The sequence below is a fragment of the Muscardinus avellanarius genome, assembly GCF_963383645.1.
Source record: "Muscardinus avellanarius genome assembly, chromosome: 2".
In the NCBI taxonomy this organism is placed as follows: Eukaryota; Metazoa; Chordata; class Mammalia; order Rodentia; family Gliridae; genus Muscardinus; species Muscardinus avellanarius.
In genome coordinates, this window is record NC_137787.1 from 149825165 (window position 1) to 149847049 (window position 21885).

Sequence of the window (21885 nt, forward strand, 5' to 3'; positions counted from 1 at the left end):
GAAGCTAGGGAGTAATTGGAATACAAAAGGAACTTTATATAATGGAGGAGAAACTCCACTGGAGTGACGGAGGTGGTCTAGGGGAGGGCGGGAGAAGAGAGAATTATCGAAGAATACACTTCCGTGGCTACTACGTACATATGTGACAATACCAATGCCAATCTCAAATCATGTGTGGGGAAGGGGGAGCGGGGACGGAGCAGTCAGGGGAAATCGCCAACTGCTGGGTGCATGTATGTTACTATCACTATTTGCTCTATAATGATGTGAGACTATAAGACTATAATGCACCAATAAAAGTATAAAAAAAAAACCCTTGGATTTGGGAGCATCTTGAATTTTGGATTTTCAGTTTAGGAATGATCAACCTATATTGTAATGTTAATAATGTTAATCCCTAACTATTTTTTTTCCTATAGGCCAAAGCTGTGAGGTAGGTAATCTTATTGTCATCAGATCACTTAACAGATGAGAAGACTGAGGTTTATAGAGATAATCTGGCTTGAGATCACACAGCTGGAAGTTGTTAGGGTTGGAATCCAGGTCTGTTTGCTGGAACAGAGACTTATCTGCTGTGCGCTGCACCTCAGGGTGTTGTCTCTTCAGTGCTTACTGCTTGGTGATGTCTCCTTCTTGTCCTTTTTGCCTGTAGGGAAGGCTGTGTTCTTTATTGCAGTCTCTGTCAGTTTCACGCAGTGCTATGCCCGGATCAGACAGGTGCTCAGAGGATACTTCTTTAATAGGGGCATTTGGTGAAATGTAGTGTGCATTTAGCCACATCAAAATTTCTTGCAAACCAAAAAGGCTTCCAGGCTTATGTTTAAATTTCTCCCGTGAATGAATCTGCACAGTATGGCTGGCGGGAGCGTCATGATACTTTTTATTTGACTTCATGAATTATTTATGGAATTAACACCGGAATCATGATTAATTTGTGGAGGGAAAGCAGTTGCTGCGTGGCTTGGTGCCCGTGTTTTCCTGGCAGGGATAAATTACCTTCCTAAAGGCTGGGGGGTGACGGTGATGGTTTCCAGGGGCAACAGGCAATTGGACTTCCCTCTCCCTTCTCTTTCTCCTACCTGAAAAACCCAGGAAGCACCGGTTATGCCTGGACCAGTGGCAGATGCTCTCACATCGGCCAGCAGTGAGCCAACTCTGCTTCCCTCCCCATTTAGTTAAGGCATATCTGTTAGGCATCTACTGTGTGCTGGCTACTTTGCTAGATGTGGGATTCAAGACCAGGAAGGCGTGTTTCTGTCCTTGAGGACCGTTCAGTTTGGTGATGTGGCTGGGAATGGAAACAGAACATTACATTATCAGGTGATCAGTGGCTGATAAGTCAAGTTCTCCAGAGCTGTAGGGCAGCCAAGTGGGGAACTTTTCTGGTGGAGGAGGGTGGTTCATGCCTAAACCAAGTCCTTGGGGGCAAAAAGTCTAGCTAGAAAGGAGACTAGGAAAAGTGCAGAGGGGTAAGCTTGCTAGATAGAGTAACCCCAAAAAGGCCCAGAGAAGGGCCAGGGAATAGAATAGAAGTGTCTGTTGCTGGGGAGAGGCAACCCTGGGTGGCTTGGACAGAAGCTGGGAAGTGGATGCTGTTTGTGCCTCAGGGCTGGGTTCTGTCCTAGAGGCCGGGGTAATGGATGGAATCAGTGCTGCCAGTGTGGCTCCTGTCTCATCAGGGGGGCTCTGCAGGGAGCAAGATCTCTTCTCACAGGTGAGTAGCAGCTTCATGGGGTCACAAGTTCCCAGTGATCTTGGAGCAAGGAAGATGCATGAGTTGCCCAAAGAGGAGAGGATGGGGAGGAGGTGTATTTGAGCAGAGCCACATCCTGCTCCATCAGCAAGTTTGCTTTCTGAGACCTCCAGTATAATAGCAATCTCTTTCCCATTTTCTTCAAAGCATCATGAGGAAATATAACTGCGGCTGGGTTCAGCAGCCCTCGCATTTGAGCAATAAACTACAAATGATCACAGTTTACTTTGATGCTGTCGGAATTCCTCCTACCAGTCGCCGTGGTTTCTCGCCATTTACTAGCTGGAGAGCCGCCCGTGAACCCGCTCTGCCTGCAGAATGAGCCCTGGCCTCTCCCAGCTCGTCTCTGCGTGTTATTTATTCTGCACGTCTTCTGCTGGCTCTGGGCTGCCGGCCGTGGTGACCACACCTAGGGGTCTAACCCTGCCGCCCCAGCCTTTACGGGAGAAAAGATTGTTCTCGACTCCATTTATTTCCAAGTAGAAAAGAATCAGAGAGTCCTGCAGGGTGAAGGCAAAGGCAAAGTACTCCAGATAAGTGTTTTTTCCCCTCCATATTACTTATTTATTAAAGGCAGCGAGGCATAACTAAGAGAAAGGAAAGGAACCGAGGAAAGAGAGAATACAATGGCCCCTCGGATTTTAATGGGAGAGATGGCTGGAAGTGATTCCTAAATTATTAAATAAATCGATTTGACTCTTGGATCCGGCCTCCAAGGTGTGTTTGTCAGGTTTGTTATCATTATCTTCAAGGGTAGAAGGAGTCATTTGTGGAGAAATTTCTATTTTTTCCCCCCTTTAAGTTATGCTGAAGGCCGAAATTCATGGCACTTGCCTATTTAAACACTCCTTTATGACGAAAGAGAAACAGTGTTGTTTTATTTTTATTTCGGCTTCCAATCTGATTGTGTTTCTCATTTAGGACACACAGGATGTAACAAGACGCGTAACAGACATGTAACAAGGCCTGGTCAGCTGTAGGGCAGGCCCACTTTGGAGAATCTTGATCCCATTTCAATTATCGGACCATTTGGCACAAATGAGTTCTGTGGTAATTTTTTCTACACATCAGAGTCCTGTCATTTGGCCATTTGCTTAACAGAATCCAGTGAATGTTAGAATAATAGGCTGCGCCATCCCAGATGACAAGAATAACACCTTAATGCACTTTAGGGAATGGATTGATTTTATTTTGGGGCTTTAGTGGTGACTGCAGTACTGTTTGTACCTTTTATATTTTCCTCTCTCTCCTGAAACACCTCCACTGCCTCCAGCCCCATAGTTTAAAAAAAAAAAAAAAAGAAAAAATGCCTGAACATCTAAATTCTTTTTCTTAATTATCCTCCTGAGGAAAGCAGGCTAAGCACCAGGGTGCAAAAAATTTAAACCATAAATAACAAGCCGAAAGGAAATAAAAGAAATGACACCAGAATAAACTAAGCCATTAACTGAAAGCTTTACATCACCGTCCTCCTTCTTGGGCCTGAGAAATCTACAGGAAGGTGGTTAAGTATTTATTTTTCAGAGAATGTCATTACAATCTGCAGCAATTAAAAATGGATGAAGGGAACGCGGCCCCACGATTTCCAGTGGCGCTTCAGGCGCTGGTGCATGAAAGGTTTTGGGGAGCACGGTTCCCCCTCTCACCCTGAGGACCGGTGGCACTGAAGGACATAGCTTTTAAAGAGTCCTTTAGGGGTGCTGCTGCTTCCCGGGTATGGGGGTGAGGGCAGGGACAGGAGAAAGGAAATGAGCAAAACACTAGGCAGTGACGGATGGTTTCCAAGGTCTAGGAGGGCCCCTCGGGCTCCCCGTGTAATTGTTTTTGTCAACTTGGTCCACCTGGTGTAAAGAACTCCATTCACACCTGCAGACCTGTGAGGTTTCCAATTACTGGCTTGACTGATTCCCCAGGTGCTCCCGCAGCCTTGGATGGTGGGATGTTGAGCTGGCAACATGGAATGCTGGCGGGGGTGGGGGGGTCAGCAGTGCTCCAGGGGGTGGGGGTGGGGGTGCTGGGGCTTCTCCTTCAGAACCCAGAGGCTGTGAAGAATCATGCATCGGTCCCCTTGGGGTCTGGGGAACCCTTGAAGTGGTCTTCCCTCTGCTCTGCTCTGTCTGGGGAGCCAGTTCTGCTCTGGTGGCCAAGACAGAGCAGAGCCGGCTAGGGTTGCAGCAGGGGAACGCCTCCCGGCAATTAGGCCCCTTGTGTCCCGCCAGATCACCAATCTTGGGGCAGAACGGGATCAGTGGGAAGGACTTAGAGGCTTGACTCCTCCATCCAGGTAAGGAGAGTGAGAAAAGCAAGGTGTGGGAAAATACACGTAAGGTCTGTTTTGTAGAATGAAGGATGAGAAGCTACTCAAAGTGCTTGTGTGTGTGTGTACATAGAGGGCTGTACTGGATTATGTGAATTCAGACGAAAATCCGGGACACATGCTAAGTTCTTCAAAGGAATTGCAAGGGTGGGCGTGTGAGGATGGGCTAAAGATGCTGAAATGAAGTGTGGAAAGGTGTCCATGATGACAATATTTGTCCCATGACCCCAGTTATGCGAAACAAATATTTCCATGTATTCTAAAGTTTAACAGTTTCACCTTGATCCTCCCATTACTTTCTTCCAAAAGTGCCCCCCCCCCCCGCTAAGACAGACGTTCTGGTGCCAAGTACCATGGGTTCGGTATTATGTGGGTCCATTCCCTGTAATATTTAAGGTCTAAACTCTGCAGCTTCTCTTTATAGCTCAAACAGAGAAACAGCAGAGCACTTTGCCCAGAGAAAAGCCGTTTTTAAAATACTTTTTAAGCTGAGCGTGGTGACACATGCTTGTAATACCAGCATTTTGGAGCCTGAAACAAGAGGACCGTGGTTCGCGGACAGCCTCAGCTACTACTTTGTGAGGCCCTTTACTACAACTCAGTGAGATCCTGTTTCAAAATAAATAATAAAAAATAGGGCTGGTAGTGTAGCTCAAAGGTAGACTGTCCCTGGGTTCCATCCCCAGTACCACAAACAAAACAAAACAACTTTTTAATTGGTGCAATGTAATTATATATCATAGTGAGATTCAAAGTGATACAAACATACATGTGCACATCACTTGGTGTAACGGAAAAGCCACTAGTAACTGTTTTTCTTGTCTTCCTTCTCCCTGTCCTCATCAGGAATGGTGGTAGAGGCGAGAGACATTTTGACAAGCCTGGCTCCCCTGCAACAGAAGCATAGCCTTTGGGCAGACAGGTTTGTGGGAAGGAGACCTCGGGAGACCTTAGCTGAAAGTGGCTGGGCCACCAGAGCCCTGGGGCTGCTGGGCTGGGTGCTTCAGAGAGAGGGACAGATGTTGTAAAAAACAGATGTGGGATTTGAAGATGAAAATGTTAGGGCAGTGGTTTTTCAGCTCAACGTAAGAAAGGATTTTCTAACCACTGACACTGACTGAGCTCTCAGGAGACAAGGAAGCCTCATCACGGGCTGGTTCAGAGCCCGGGATGCTTGAGGTACAGGATGCGTGCCTGCGCAGGAGCCTACGCGCATGGGACCACTGAGTACTGAAAATGTGTCTGGTGCAACTGGAGAACTAAGTTTTTAACTTGAACTAAAATTTAAATTTCAAAATCAAAGGAGCACAAATTTTCTTCTGTTAAGCATATTTTTATTGTTTTGATGGGATGGCATTTCACTTTAACCTTTGAGAATTTAGTAGCCAAAGAGAGAGAGAGTGAAAATGACAGTTTTGAAGATTTAGGATAAAAAAGAGGGTAAAATGTTTCCGCAATAATTTCTGTATTAACAACATATTGACATCATGCAAATATCGGGTTAAACAAAGGATACTGTTAAATCGATCTCACGGGTTAAAAGAATGTGGCTATTGTTTGAAAAAGGAAAGTTACGCACGTGGCTTGTAATGACAGATGTGGCCTTCGGCTGATCTTCCTGTAGGTCCCTGCTAACACTGGCAGCTCGTGATTCTCCATTACTGTTCTGGCCCCTGATGCAGGATTCCTGTTTCTCCTTAGATAGAAAGATACTCCATAGACACCGTGGCTTCCACAATGGCCACCCAAGACAATTGTGGGAATCGTATGACAAGTGCCCGGATTTCACAGAAGTGACGGGAGCAATTATGTCTGGAGCTCGGGGAACTTCTGGTGAAATTTATTACATACAGGCTCAGCTTGCACGTGCACAAGCTAGTATTTAACATAATAGGACAAGGTTTCTTTTAGAAATCAGAATATATAACCTGACTTTTATTCACTGCCTTTCTTGAGCACTTAAAGTTGAATAAAAATCTCTCCTCGTTCTGTATCATTAAAACACAGCCTGAGAAAGGCCTGGAAACACAGTGGTAGGCTCTAAATTAAGCAATAAGATATGCACTTTTAGTTTCTCTAATTACCTACCATTGAAAGTAGGTTGGAACTAAAATAAACACGCTGCCTTGAAATGAGAATTAATATGTGCCAGTGCTGCTGGGGAAAACCCTATTAAACAATTGAATTTTGGAATATTTTGCTTTGTCAAAAAACCCAAAGGCACTCTTCCCTTTGGAATTGAAGCTTCATTTAGAGTTTTTTTTTTTAATTACTTGTTCCATGTGTTTTACAAAGTGCATTTATTGAGCTATTATGACATTTTGTTCATTATGTATTGAACCCTGTCACATCCTATAAAGGAAATAGGCACCTTCTCTGTGGCTCCTTGAGAGGCCAAGTGTAAACAGTGACTCCATGGAGGGAGGGCTGTTTTAATTATGAAGCATATCATTGGGAGTGCAGGAACACTCTTCTTTGTCAATCCACTAGGAACAGGTTAGGGGGCAGGGGGAGGAGGAGAGGAAGAGTAAGTAAAGCTGGGTGGGGTGGGCGGCACTCTAGGACTCAGATCCACATGCCATTCAGATTCCCAACCCAGGCTGGCTGTCAGCCCTGCTGAACCTACTCATCCTAGGTCATGTTTTTCAAGTCAGAGGTGAATTCTAATCTTATTGTCCAAGAACTGATACCTTCCACTTAGAGCAGGGTAAAAAGACTGATCTCATTACAGGGATCGCTAGCATCACAGCATGAATTCATTTCCTGGTTCAGGATCCCAAGAGTCGTCCAGGAGAGGTCACCCTCCGATGTCACTGACTCTACGGGCTAGCATGAATAAATTGGGACAGAAGAGAATCTCAAAGAGTCTTGATGAAGTCCTTATTTTCGTCCTCAGCTGGGAGAGGAGGAAACGAACCCAAGCACAATCCCCGAGCTGATTATCTGGGCTGGAGCTGGGAAGGTGTTGATGTTAGGGCTGAAGGGAGACAGTTTAACTATCACCTTTCACAACGAAAGTTTTAAAAAGACAATTTAAGTATCACCTTTTAAAATGAAAATGCTAAACAGTTTAGCTTACGCTGTTATCAGGACCATAGTGACATCTCTTTTTTAAAGAGCTGAAAGATAAATACCTTTGTGGACTACCTGGCCATAAAAAGACAAAGAAAAAAGAAAAGAGAAAAAGATACCCCCCTACCAAATACCATAAAAAGATGCACCTCAAATTATGACCTTGTTGTTCTGGATAGGCTAACACCTAGATAGGATTTCAGAACCTTTTTCCTAAGGAGGCCTTGCATCCCTGTTACACAACAATCATGCATGAGTAATCCTAGTACTCCGGAGGCTGAGACAAGAGGATGGCAGGTTTGAGGCCAGCCTTAACAACTTATGGAGACCCTAAAAAATAAAAATAAATAAAAGGTCTAGGGGTATAACTTGGAGATAGAATGCTTCCAAGTTCATTCTCCATAAAATGAAAAATAAAAAAAAGCTTCACTTACAAACAAAACAACACATGACAGCCCCAGAACTCATTTTCTTGTATGAAGCAAAATTTAACCTTAAAAAAATGCAAGAGACAGGGATTTCCTACTTCAGTGATTTAGGATAAGTAACTCTTATGTGTCAAGAACTTTACATGTTCCACCTTTTAATTTTCACATTAATATATATAAGGTAGATATTGCCACCATTCTGGAAATGAGGACACTGAGACTGAAAAACATGCCCAGAGTGAAACGGCCATCGAGCAGAGGAGTTGGGATTCATTACCAGGTCTGTCTGTCTGTCTCCAAGAGCATTCCCTTTTCCCAGTACAGTATGTTACTCTTATTAAGTTATTTTCAATATCTAATCAGTATCTTTCCAGCTCTAATTTAAGCTCATTATCTCAGTGTTTGGCAGAGAGAGAGAGAGAGAGAGAGAGAGAGAGAGAGAGAGAGAGAGAGCAGTTCTTCTTAGCTCCCCATTCAAACCCCTTTTGAATGTTTGAAGGTGGCCCACCTCTGCCTTCTCTTGCCTTTTTCTTATCTGCTGCACACGAGCTAAGAAAGAGCTGTGTTTCGTCCCTGAGATGGCCTTGGACTTCATTGGCATTTTACACCTGTCGGCAGGTTGTTCTTGTAGGAAACCAGCCGTGTGTTCCGCTCCGTCCCTTCACTCATCTGAAGGAGGTAATGAAGTGCGGATCGTGTGCCAGGCACTAGGCTGGATGCTGGACAGCCAGAGAGTGAGACTGGGCTAAAGAGTGTAAACGGCACCTGCTCTGTCTGAGCAGGACGGGAGCACCTCACGGGGGCGGCGGCGGTAGCACTGGGTCTCTACAGAGGAGCGAGCATGTCACCGCCACCATGCAGGTGGGGTTTTTCCGAGGGTGTACAGGCAAAGGGAACCTCACGTGCAGTCGTGGACGCTGGGTGCACCACTGTAAGGAGAGGAGGAAGTGTTTCCGTCTTGAGCACATGGGGTGTGCATGGAAGGAAGGAGTGAGTGATTCAGGGCAAGCCTCAGATCACAGAGAGTTTGTTTGTCGAGATTTTTTTAAATTTTGAGGATAAAAAACTAAGAAAGTATAAAGAATAATTTAATATATACCCACATCTGTATTTTTGTCACCAAGAATTAAAAAACCATTACCATTTTGCTCTCTTTCTTTCTAGCCCTTTAAAAAAGAGATTAAAAAAATAACCCTACAGATACATTTAAGGGCCCCTTTACCCATATATATCCGCTCTAATTCTTTTCTTTATACCCCTTCCCTGAAGCCATTATCATTAATTAGGTATTTATCTTTCAGACTGTTTGAAGCACATTTTACACGTACAAGGATTATAATGTATAACATTATTCTGCATACTGGTCTTTTCTTTCTCAACTTTGTTTGTGCACCGGTGGCTCAAGCTCATTTGTGAATACCACATCTTACTTATTTGTCCCTTTATTGATGAGGATGTTGGTTATTTCCAGTTTTATGCCATCAAAAATAATGCTGCAGTCAGTATACTTACCCTCACCCCTCTAGGGCAGCAATATCCACTCTTCCAGGATGATGGAAGAGTCATGTAGGAGAGTGAGGGATTTGTCAAGGAAACAAACTATGAGACCACAAGCAAAAACATTCCCGGGCCTTCTCTCTAGGGATTCTCACTCAGAGGGTACAGCAGTTTGGGGAAGGACATTGTTTTGGTAACAAGTTGCCCAAGCGAGTCTTTTCATTAGAGAGGTTGTGAATTGGGTGGAGTACGCATTCCTGTGAACTCCCTCCTGAGAGGTGCAGAGCCTCTGTAGACTTTCACATCAGAAGTGCCATGATGTGGGTTGTGTTCAGAAATACTATTCTGGTGATATAAGAACAATATCCTGAGCCCCAACTTCATCTGTAAGGCTGTCTCAGTCTATTCGGTGCCTCCAGAACAGAACACTTGTGACTAGATAGTTTATACTTAACAGAGATTTATCTCTTGCAGTTCTGGAGGCAGAGAAGGTCAAGGGGCACATGTTTGGCAAAAGGTTCTTGCTATGCTGTTCATTCAAGGTAGGAGGCAGAAGGGCAAGAGAGTATGCAGAGAGAGAGAGAGAGAGAGAGAGAGAGAGAGAGAGAGAGAGAGAGAGACACTACCTGAACTCATCCTTTTATCAGAAACCCATTCCTGTGATAATAGCATTAATTCCTTTATGAAGGCAGAACCTTTGTGACTGAGAATCATCTCTTAAAGGCCCCACCTGTTAGCACTGTTGCACTGAGGATTAATTGAGTTCAACATGTGTACTTTGAGGCACATGTAACCCATGGCAGAAACACAGAGAGGAGTAAGACATGCCCCTGAAGCAAAGGAGTTTGCAGCCTTCTAAAAGCACACAATAGAAATGTGGGATTCAAGCTGGGCGTGGTGGTGCATGCTTGAAATCCTAGCATTCAGGAGGCTGAGGAAGGATCGTGGTTCGCAGACAGCCTCAGCTACTTAGTGAGTCTCTCTGCAACCTAGTGAGACCCTGTATCAAAATAAAGAATGAAAAATAGAGCAGGGGGTGTAGCTCGGAGGTTGAATGCTCCTGGGTTCCATCCCCACAATGGCAAAAAAAAAAAAAAAAAAAAAAAAAAAAAGAAATGTGGGATTCAAACTCCCAAGGCTTACTAGCCACGGGCAAATGGTTTCCTGGTTCTGGCTCCTGGAAGCAGCTGGGCCTGCCTCACACCTTCCAGGCTTGTGTCAGTATTGGTGTCCACATTACTGCCTGCCCACGTGGAAGTGGATTTTTCAACATTTTCCATATCGTTATTCTTCCCCTAAGTTTCTTTTCTGGTGTATTTGACACCCATGTAGCTACCCTGTTAGTTTTCTAGGGCTGCTATAACAGATTGCCTCAAACCTAGTGGCTCATAACAGCAGAAACTTAATCTCTCAGAGCACTGGAGGCTGAGGTCTGTAATCCAGGGTCAGGAGGGCCTTGCTCCCTTTGCAGACTCTAGGGGTGAATTCTTTCTAACCTCTCCCACCTCTGGTGGTCTCCGATGTTCTTTGGCTGATGGCAGCATAACTTCAGTCTCTGCACCTGTCCTCCAAGGCCTCCTTTCCTTTGTCGTCTTCCATTCTATCTGTTGTATAGACTCTTGCCATTTGGTTTAAGGTTGCACCTTAACCCAGGATGGTCTCATCTCAAGATTCTTACTTATATTTGCAAGGACCCTTATTCCAAATAAGTGTATGTTCACAGGTTCTGGGTGGACCTATCTTTTGGGCCCACAGTTCAACCCAGCACACCCACTGAGAAGAACCAGTGGTGAATCTGGTGTTGGGTAGGGTGGTGGGAGAGAAGGGGCTCATCTGGTTTGACAGTGGGAATTTGTGCCTCTGCCCAGGTGGGAGCAACAACTGGGGGAGATGAAAACACAGGGCCGAAGGCAAGCAGACATGCTAGTAAATACTTTGAAAGGGCTTTCTTTGGCTCTCATGCAACTGGAGCTTTGGGGGCCCCTGTACCCTTTGTACCATTCCTTTGCTTGGCTTTCTCTGCTCACCATGGGTTGTGTAGGTCTTGCCAGGCCTAACGCTGGCTGCACAAACTCTCATCTACTGATCGCTTTAGTCTTTTGTGATCCTTGGCTCAGCCTCAGGGAGCCAGTTTGGCTGGTCACGGACAAGCTCTTCCCTGGATCAGATCTCAATCCTTGGTCTAATCATCTATGGCCAGGGTCACATGATATGGATGCCTGGTACATTTGGTAGCTTGGATAATGGTCTAACCTGAAGATGTCCATGTCTTATTCTCCAGAATCTATTATTTTAGCTGGCAAAAGAGACTTTATAGATGTTATTCAGTTAAAAAATTTCTATTAGGCTGGGAGTGGTGGCGCACACTTGCAATCCCCACACTTGGGAGGCGGAGACAGGAGGATCACGTAGGTTCGAAGCCAGCCACGCTGGCTTTAAGAGACCCTGTTTCCAAATAAAAACATATATATTAGGTCTGGGAGTGTGGCCCGGAGGTATAAGGGTTTCCAGGAACTCCAGTACCACCAAAAATTTTTTTCTGTTAGTTTCTCGGGGCTGCTGTGATGAAATGCCACAAACCAGGTGGCTTCTGGAGGGTAGAAGTCTGAGGTCGTGGTGTCAGCCGACTTGGTTCCTTCTGAGGATGCTCAAGGGAACTCAGTGGTTCTCTGGCAATCTGGTGTTCTTTGGTTTGTAGGTGTATCTCTGCCTTCATGCTCACATTGCATCTGTGTTTCTCTGACTCCATCTGTATTCCGATTTCTTCCTTTTCTAAGGATTCCAGTCATTTTGGCTTAGGGACCCACTCTCTCTCACTATGACTTCATCTGAACTTAAAAAATTACATCTGTAATGACCCTATTTCCAAATGAGGTCACATTGTGAGGTATTAGGAGTTGGGACTCGACATGAATTTCAGGGGACACAATTCTGAGATGGAGGAATTGTCTCGGGTTACCTGGGTGGGCCCAGTGCAATCACAAGGACCCTTATAAGAGAGAGGCAGGAGCATCAGAGTTAGAGTGTGGAAGACGGGATGTGGAAGCAGAGGTTGATGCAGTGAGCTTTGACAACAGACTATGGAGTCATGAGTAAAGTAATTCAGGTAACTCTAGAAGCTGGAAAAAGGAAGGGAACAGATTATTTCTAAAGCTGTCAGAAGGAATACAGTCCTGACATCATCTTGACTTTAGGACTTTTGTCCTCCAGAACTATAAGATAATATACTTGTATTATTATTATTATTATTTTTGGTGGTACTGGGGTTCCTGGAAACCCTTCTACCTCTGGGCTACACTCCCAGACCTATTTTTATATTTTTATTTGGAAACAGGGTCTCTTAAGCCAGTGAGGGTGACTTTGAATCTGCTGCGATCCTCCTGTCTCCGCCTCCCAAGCGCGGGGATTACAAGCGTGCGCCACCACGGCCGGCTATATGTGTTGTTTTAAGTCACAAAGTTGTGTGATAATTTGTTATAGTAGCAATAGAAAACTAATATATACTTTCCACCGGAAGCTGTAGAAGAAAAATTACCATGTATATATATACTGGGAAGATATTCCTAAATTTGACCCACCATGGGAAGAAAGTTGGGAGAAATATATATATATATATATATATATATATATATATATATATATATATAATTTTTCATATTTCCTTGTTTGTGAATATAAAAGAAAAACAAGGTCTGTGGTAGCTCAACTCACCCCAAATTATAGAAATAATTCAAATTTGAATTCAACAATTCATATTGGTATTAACACTGTTTCTTCAAAGGCTAAAATAATGATATTTCTAATGCACTATAGGAGGATAGATATTAGATATTATAATCTTAGATGTATTAGAGGCCATCTTGTCCCAACGCCTTCATCTCTCCATAGAGAAAACCCACATATCAAGATCAGGATGGGTTTATCCAAGGCTACGTAAAAAATGAGCCATAGAGCCAGGAGTGGATGATGACCTACGGATCCCTGAGTCATTGCTCCTTCTATCTACACCACATTTGTGAGTCACCAGTGTATTAGTCAGGGTTCTCTAGAGGGGCAGAACTAACAGAATTCCTATGTGTAGGGCTATAAAAGGGGATTTACTAGGGTGGCTCACACAATCAGAAGCAGGGCAGTTTTTTTTTTTTTTTGGTGGTACTGGGGTTCCTGGAAGCCCTTCTGCCTCCGGGCTACACTCCCAGACCTATTTTATATTTTTGAAACAGGGTCTCTTACGCCAGCGCGGCTGGCTTCGAACCTGCGCGATCCTCCTGTCTCCGCCTCCCAAGCGCGGGGATTACAAGCGTGCGCCACCACGCCCGGCCTAGCAGGGCAGTTTTGAAGTGGTGGTCTTCAGGCTGGAGAGTCAGAGGAACCAGAAGCTGCTCAGTTCGAGAAGCCGTAGCCGCGTGGAACATGAATGTGTGTGTGGGCAATGGTGCAGCACCAGTCCATTGGAAAGGCCTGGAAGCTCCCTGGAGAACTGTTGGTGAGAGTTCATGTTGGAAGAGTGGAGGAACTATAGTGTGATGTTCACAGGATGGCAGTGGCAACAGACACACCAACAGACACACCGCTCAAAAAGAATTGAGCTTGCATCCCCGTGGCTCCCTCATTTCTTCCACTGTTTGTTCTGTTCAGGCCCTCAACCTACTGGACAGTGTCACCCACATTCAGGGTGGGTTTCTTCTCTCCATTTGCTATCCCTCAGGCCAATCATTTCTGGAAACACCTTCACAGACCCACCCAGTAACCTCTTAATCCTTGGCATTTTCTCTGTTATCTCTCAAACCAATCAAGCTGAAATCCAGATTAACCTTCATAACCAGACAATCTGCTGCTTCTATAAGTAAGTCCCACCTCTTCTCATTTCTAGGAGACAGTTGCTGGGAAACCATTCCCATTCCCTTCTAGATGGACACACAGTAACTCTGACCTCTTTCACCACTGAGAAAGGGCTCAGCAGAGTTGACCAAATTGCTGGAGGAGCTCAGAGTTTACTCTACCAACACAGCTTTCCTGCTACCCTGTGTTTGTTCCAAAATCAAGCACCCATTCCTCGTGGTGTTCCTGCCTCCTGCAGCTAATGGAAGCTCAAAGTTCCTTTTGAAGTCAATGGAGGGGCTCCACGTGGACAAACTTTGAGGGAAATGATGTTGAGGACTACAGAGACACAGGCCCTGACCTGCCAAGAAGAGGGCCTATTTTTAAGTCAGGAAAGGAGATATTACTCTTGAGTGGAAATCTTTTTGAGCCTTTATTACTGCCTCTTAGAAGAAAATTCTTTTATGTTGAGTGTATTGATACAAATTCAGTGCCCAAGTCTGAAACTTTTATTTTCAGTGAGCAAGAGTTCTTTTAGTGTTTCTATCTCTCCATTTTAGTCATATGCCACAGCCTCTCAGAAAAAGCAATACTCTGTGTAGTGACAAAAACATATATATTTCTTTTTCTTCTTCTTTTTGGTTTGGCATCTGGGCACTGCTACGGCCTAGCCATGTGACCAGTAGCCAGTTGCTTTGCCTCCCCGCGTCCAGCTCGTTTCCTGTCTACAGTGGCGATGGGTAGGACCTGCTTCTCACGGTCCTTCATCCATCTCTTCATCTCTGTTCACTTGCGTGTTCACCTGCTGTGTGGGAGGCACCTCGCTAAGTGCCCAGAGTGCAAGGAAGGCAGAGCTCCTGCTCTCCTGGAGCTAGTGCTGTGAGGAGGCAATGCAGCGCCCCCACTCCTGTGTAACTCCAAAGCGAGTGAAGGCCTTGGGGGCTAAGAGCACAGTAAAAGCAGAGACTGCAGTATCTCCCCTCTGCCCCGTTCTTGGGGGATGTGTTTCAGAATATCACCCCCACAATGGCTGCCTAAAAATCCTTGGGTAATACTGAACCATATATATAGTAAGCCCTTAGCTACACACACACACACACACACACACACACACACACACACACACACTTTTCAACCACTGTGGCCATATGTGACTGGAGCTAAGAGAGAGAGTGTGGGAAGAATGGTATCAGAGGGTTGAAAAGGCATGCAGGAGCCAGACAAGTTGGAGATTTTCAGGCTGCAAGAAGTATTTTGGTGTTTATTCTAATAGCAATGGAACGCACTGAAAGACTTAAACTAACACACTCTCTCTCTCTCTCTCTCTCTCTCTCTCTCTCTCTCTCTCTGTGTGTGTGTGTGTGTTATACAAATGCGGATAGATCCAAAAGGAGTCAGAGTGGATGTTGAGAGACCGGTCAGAGGTCTTTGCAATAGTCAAGGTGAGACATTACAATACGTGGGACTAGGCTAATGATAAATAAGAGACTGAGGCCAATAGGCACAGGGTCCAGGTTTTACACATTTCTATTTAGGAGATAATATTTTCGTATATGGTACTAGTACTAGTGATTGAATCTAGAGGCATTCTATCTGCAAGCTACACCCTCATCCCTATTTTTTTTTTTTTTTTTTTTTGGTGGTACTTGGGGTGGAATCCAGAGGATTTCTACCTCTAGGCTATACTCCCAGACCTATTTTATATTTTATTTGGAAACAGGGTCTCACGAAATTGCTAAGAGCCTCACTAAGTAGCTGAGGTTGGCTTCAAACCTCTGTTATCCTCCTGTCTCAGCCTCCCAAGCATGGGGATTACAAGCATGCGCCAATGCGCCTGGTTATATATATATATGCTTTAAAACAGGGTCTCACTAGATTGCTGAAGCTGTCCATGCAATCCCCCTGTCTCATTCTTCCAAATCCTGGGATTACAGGTGTGTGTCATCACTCCCAGATCAAATTTACTGAACAGAAAAGTCAACTGGCTGGAGGAGGCGATGGAGGGGACTGCTTCCTTGGTTTCTGAATGGTGAGATGGATAGATGATGGTGCATTCCCTGAGATATGGAGAACCATGGAGCAGAAACCGGGTTTGGAGGGAAAAGATCATATATTTAGTCTCAGACTTGTTGAGATTAAGAATTTTTAAGGCATTCAAGAGGCAGCATTGAGTAGGCAGGTGGAAATATGGGTCTGAGGATTACAGGTGAGGTCTGACCAAGGGCTCGGATTCGAGTCACGTGATGGCAGTTAAACTCATAGCTGCGGAATAAGATTGCTTCTGGGGAAACTAAAGGTTAAGAAGGGGCCAGAGAGTTAGGAAGGAAGCCATGAAACCCAGGAATGAGAGTATTTCTAAAGGGAGGATGTGATTTGATTCTGGTAACAGGTGAGGTAGGCTGTGTCTGTTAGGTATAATGGTGCCAATAGTTAATAGTTCTGGGAACTACTCTGACACATTTATGTGTTTGTAACTCATTTTCCCCATTTTCCAGATAAGGAAACTAGGTCACAGACAGATTATGTAACTTGCCTGAAGTCACACAGTAAGTAATTTGAGCGTGGGGAATATGGCTTTAAATCCTATATCCTTAATCACTACTGTGTACTGCTCCCTCCTAGTTTCATTGAGGTCATTGCTAACTTTGTTGAGAGCAGTTTAGGTCGTACACTTTGGAAAGTAGCGAGATTGTAATCCCACCGGGCCCTTGATCTGTTTTCTGCAGTAGCCTCTCTTGTTATGAGTTTGAGGCCCTTCTGGGATTGCTAACTCATACATATTAGGTATTACACCTTCTGCCCTGTGAGAAAGTTATTTTGATGCTTTCCAGGTCTATTAAGGCACAAGGGGTCTTTGTAAAGTAGATTCAAAGATCCCTAAAATATAAATTTATTTCACTCCCAAGTGTCTCAATTTGGTTGGTAAAATATATGGTCTCTTTTGATGGTCAGTTTTATGTGTCAATTTGGCTTGAGTATGATGCCCAGTTATTCAATCAGACACTAACCTAGGTGTTGGCATTTTGTAGAGGTGATGAAAGCCTCTCGGTAGTTTAAGTAGATTATTTTATATAATCTGCAATGTCTGGATGTCATAAATTAAAAGAATTTAAGAGCAGAACTCCGGTTTCTCTGAAGAACTTGGGTTTCTTCTGCCTGTGGATAGCAGCACCAGCTCCTGCCCAAGAATCTTGGCCTGCGCTTTCTGATGGTCTGTCCTGTGTGTATGATTAAGAATTAGTGCCCAGGTGACAGGATGCTGAATATCCTAGTTTGCATAGCAGCCCCACACAACAGAGAAATGCGTTGCCTAAAATGCCCATAACTCTCCATTTAGAAATGCTGGACTTAGCCTGGTGTGGTGGCACACTCCTATAATCCCAGTATTTGGGAGACTGAGACAAGAGGATCACAGGTTTGAGACTGGCCTCAGCAACTTAATGAGACTCTCAGCAACCTAGCAAGACTGTTTTTCAATATAATAAATAAGAAAAAAGGACAGAGGGTATAGCTTGGAGGCAGAACTTCCCTGGGTTTAGTCCCCAGTAACACACACACACACACACACACACACACACACACACACACACGCAGGGCTTTTGCAAATGGGAATGAAAGGAAGTGGGTTAGGGTTGATGACATGAAAGATCATAGATCAGGGTAGGTTAGGAGGGAAGTAAAGAAAGAAAGCATTCACAGGCAGTCTATCAACTGGAGGTCTCCATGAGGTTGAAAATGGCCCTGGGGGAATCCATGAATAAGTGAGTTGAACGGAGAGGAGGATGTCATTTTGGAATAGGATACTGGATTGGGTAATTTAGTTTTCCATGATGACAAATTTCATCCTGGACATGGGTAGTAGAGGTGAGTATAAGAGGCTGCAGGGATTTAGTCTAGAACCTGATAGATGAAATATCTATACAGATCATCTTGTTTTTCCTTTTCTTTTTGGTATAGGGGTGTTCTACCTCTGAGTTACACCTCTAGCCCGATTTTACTTTTTATTTTGAAACAAGATCTCACTAAGTGCTGAGGCTGGTCTTGAACCTACAATCCTCCTGTCTCAGCCTCCCAAGAACTGGAATTTCAACTGTGTGCCACCATGCTTGGCTCTACACATAGTCTTGATGAAATGAAAGACAAATACAAAGTTGTGAGATGTTTATGAATTAATGAATTGAAATTGTGAACTCTCAAAGGGGTTCCTGTGATTACAGAGCCTTTAGCAGAAGAGTCTCTGTACTGTACAGTTACCCAGGGCTACCCAGGGCTTCTGTTTGTCTGGGGCAAGCCAAAGCATATCTTTTCCTCCCTGGATCTCAGTGGTGGGGAAGTGTGTGCTGGAATGTGGCCTTCACCTTTTCTATGACCCTTCTCCTGGCATCCCAAAGCACAGGTATCACATGGTCTGATTGCTAGTGTAGACTCATATGACATGACGCTAACAAGACTTGCCGTATCCACGGAGCTGGGACTCAGTAAGCAGAAATTGCTTGTCAATTTTGTGTGCATTGCTGGGTACACTCAGCACGTGTGTATAAGGCCAAAGTCAGTAAGCTGAGGCAGAAATACTGAGTGCTCACCCACAACAAGAGTGACTCGGCTGTGATTACTGTCTTTCCAACTATGTGCAGTTAATGCCTTCCTCAGAATTGTTCCCCACTGAGAGAAGGAGGACTGGTAGCCCATTGGTCACATGGTGACAGATGCTGGGTGATGGTGGGGATGCCATGCATGGGCACGGGCGTGACCACCTGAAATTCAAGGCAGTGACACATTAAGCCTCTACCGAGCAAGACTTTGCTGCAACCCTATTATATTAGAAAGTTCCTTTTATTCAAGAGACAAGGCAACATATTCTCTGTTCCCCTCTCTCCATTCCCTCTGGTTGCTCTTATGTGAGCTTTGTGTGCCTAACTAGAGCATTATTTTCCACTTTTGTCTGCTAGCTTTTTACGAGACTTCTCTGAGGGATGATTAGGTGGTACATCAATGAGCTCATTGTAGAGTCTAAACGTAATTGTAATAAAGTTTGCTTCATGGCTACTGAAGGCATTAAGGAGAGTAACCTCCAGTCCCAGCTAAGGCTTGGTGCAGCAAGGCCTATGACTAACGTGGTCCTACATGACCAGTCAGTGGTAGGGATCGAAGCTCTGCAGAGGACGTATTGAAGTGTTCACTGTAACCTAGGACTTCGCACGGTTTATTCAAACTATTCCTTATAACAATTACATAACCATCCATCATCATCACTATCACCACCATTCCAATCTGCACTGTATGAGAAGCTGATGATTTTTTTCATTTTTCATTTTTCATTTTTTTAGCATTAGGTAGCTGGCAATGATGGGGTCTGAACCTAGATGGGCTGGCTCCAGAATAGACCGCCAGGCCCTCCTTGTACTCTCTCACTGCCAGGGCACAGAAATTCACCTCTGCCAGGCCCTGGGTTGGCATGGGAGTTATGAGCATCCAAAAAGGTGCCAGAGAAAGACATGAAATTGACGGGCCGTGAATACAGGAACAATTCGAGGTTGCTTTCCTGACTGCTGCAGAGCGGCCACACCCTGTTCTGAGTGTGAGTATCTTTCACGTGTGTGCCAGGTTATATGATTTTCTGACGGCTACCCTGTTGGGGCCCGAGAGGCTCAAATAGACCCCCTCTGGGCAGGCATGGTTTTACCCTCAGAGTGAGCCATTCCTGGTGTCTATCATTTTGGAAAGAGATTCTTAGCCAGAAGCCAAAGCCATGAGGGAAGAGATAACTCACCCCTGCCTTTTTGTCTACACTAGACTCTGAAGAACAATAAAATCTAGGATTCTGTCCCTGCATGGTGGATGTTGAGGCTCGTGGTGGTCACACCCAGATGGGAGAGACAGGAAGGAGGCAGGTGCTGTGGTGCTCTCCCGAAGGAAAAGTGTTTTGCAAGAGGGTTGACCTAGATTTCTGGTATGCATTATGGTTTTCTGTTTTGTTACCCAAGCCAGTACTAAAGATGTGTTGATTATTTCATCCCAGAGCCAAGTGCATCATCACGTATAAGAAGGGGTCATTCATGAGCAGGAAACAATGTTATATGTGGAATCCCAATACCCTGATAATCTCCCTCTTCTCAAGTGTCATGGGAGGGCCACACCCAAAGGCTTGGAATTTTCTTTCTGGTGGTGGGTGACACTTCTTTTCCTCCAGGCTAAACCCAGCATCTCCTGCCACCTGGAAAGTTGTTCTTTCAGGGAAATGAGTCACCCTGAGCTGCAGGGGCAAAATCCTCCTGTGGTCAACACACTCCATGGATGCCCAGCCAACATGCCATTCACTGTCACTGTTGCAGCCAGAGACTTACTGCAGAAAGAGATTTATAAAACATAGTTACCTGACTTCCATGCACCAGTAAAAAAAAAAAAAAGTTACTTTTCCATACAACTTTATAATGACATCAAGATAGTGAAGTAGCAAAAAAAAAAAAAAAGACAAAAAAACAAAAACAACAACAACAACAAAAAAAAAAAACAAAAAAATCAGCATTCTGCTATTCCAGAATATCAAACTTTTCATTTTTTCATGCTTTTCTTTCCTGTCATACTCACAGATAAAATATAGTTTAGGGTTTTCCTTGTGTGTTGTGTGTGCATATGGTATTTTTCCCTTCCTTCCTTCCTTCCTTCCTTCCTTCCTTCCTTCCTTCCTTCCTTCCTGGATTAACCCAGAGACATTCTACCTCCAAGCTATGCCCCAAGCCCTTTTTTTTTTTTTGTAGTACTGGGGTTCCTGGAAACCCTACTACCTCCAGGCTATACTCCCAGACCTATTTTATATTTTTTTAAATTTGGAAACAGGGTCTCTTAAGCCACTGAGCCTGGCTTCGAATCAGCGTGATTCTCCTGCCTCCGCTTCCCAAGCGTGGGGATTACAAGTGTGTGCCACCACGCCCAGCTACCCCCAGCCCTTTAATTTATTATTTTTCATTTTGAAACAGAGTCTCACTAAGTTGCCGAGTCTGGGCTTGACCTGTGAGCTCCCTGTCTCAGTCTCTCAAATACTGCCACCCAGCTTCTATTTTTTTGTTTTCTATATTAGAAAATAAAAATTCTATTTATTTTCTTTCTAATATGCTTCAGTTTTCTGGAACAATCCTGTTTTCATTTATTTCTGATCACCGAATCAAGTAAATCTAAAACAAATGTGATTTAGTTGTATACCTTTGTAAGATGATAGAAATAGATTTATGTATTAGAAAGAAATTCTTTGTTACTGTGTTGCAATTTTTTATTTTGTTTTATTTCTGTAAAGGCTTCATATTTATAATGCAGTGATTTTTTATCTGATTACTTTTCAGTGCCAGGGATGGAAATCATGCAGCGATTCTTAACTGGGGAGTGATTTTGTCTTGTAGGGGACATTTGGCCATGTCTGGAGAAATATTTAGTTGGCATGATGCTGCCCCCAACACTCAGTGGGTAGGGTCCCAAGATGCTGCCACACAACCTGCAATACATAGGAGTGTCTACCACAAATAGCTATTTGGCCCAAGATGTCAACAGTGTTGAGGTTGAGAAACTCTGTTACAAAGTAAAATGGTGAATTCACAGTCCTTCATGCTGACACCTATGTGACATAAACACCCTTTATTCCCTTGCTGGACTTTAGGTGTCTCCTGATTTTTGGTGTTGGGATGAGCATCTTATGCACTGAGCTTTTTCTCTTTTTGGGCTTATAGTGGGGGATTATTCAAAGGCGGTTGCCGGCCACCACCTGGCTCCTCTGAGGGTGGGAATTATCCTCAGACCAGGTGCCCTGGCTTTCTTACAAACAGCACAGGCTGTTTGTGGTTTTGGTTACTGAAATCCAGATGAATGAATCCCTAGGCAGCAGGAGTGCAGTGGAGCGGGCATGAGCCTGGCAGGAGAGGCCAGAGCTGGCTGGCAAAACCGTGGGAGCCGAAGGACCCAGGGATTTGGAAAGTGGAGTGGACCGTGTTGATTCTAAAAGCCTTTCC

General features: G+C 44.4%; 1 protein-coding gene across 1 annotated transcript in view; it reads left to right on the top strand.

Moving 5' to 3' along the window:
- Positions 1-18927: 18927 nt before the first annotated feature.
- The window catches only part of OLFM4 (olfactomedin 4), a gene marked incomplete at both ends in the record, with an annotated part of 145619 nt that continues 142661 nt past the window's right edge, over positions 18928-21885 (top strand). Inside the window, 1 exon segment of the mRNA XM_080689469.1 lies at positions 18928-19026. Within this exon segment, the coding sequence (XP_080545595.1) occupies positions 18928-19026 (99 nt within the window).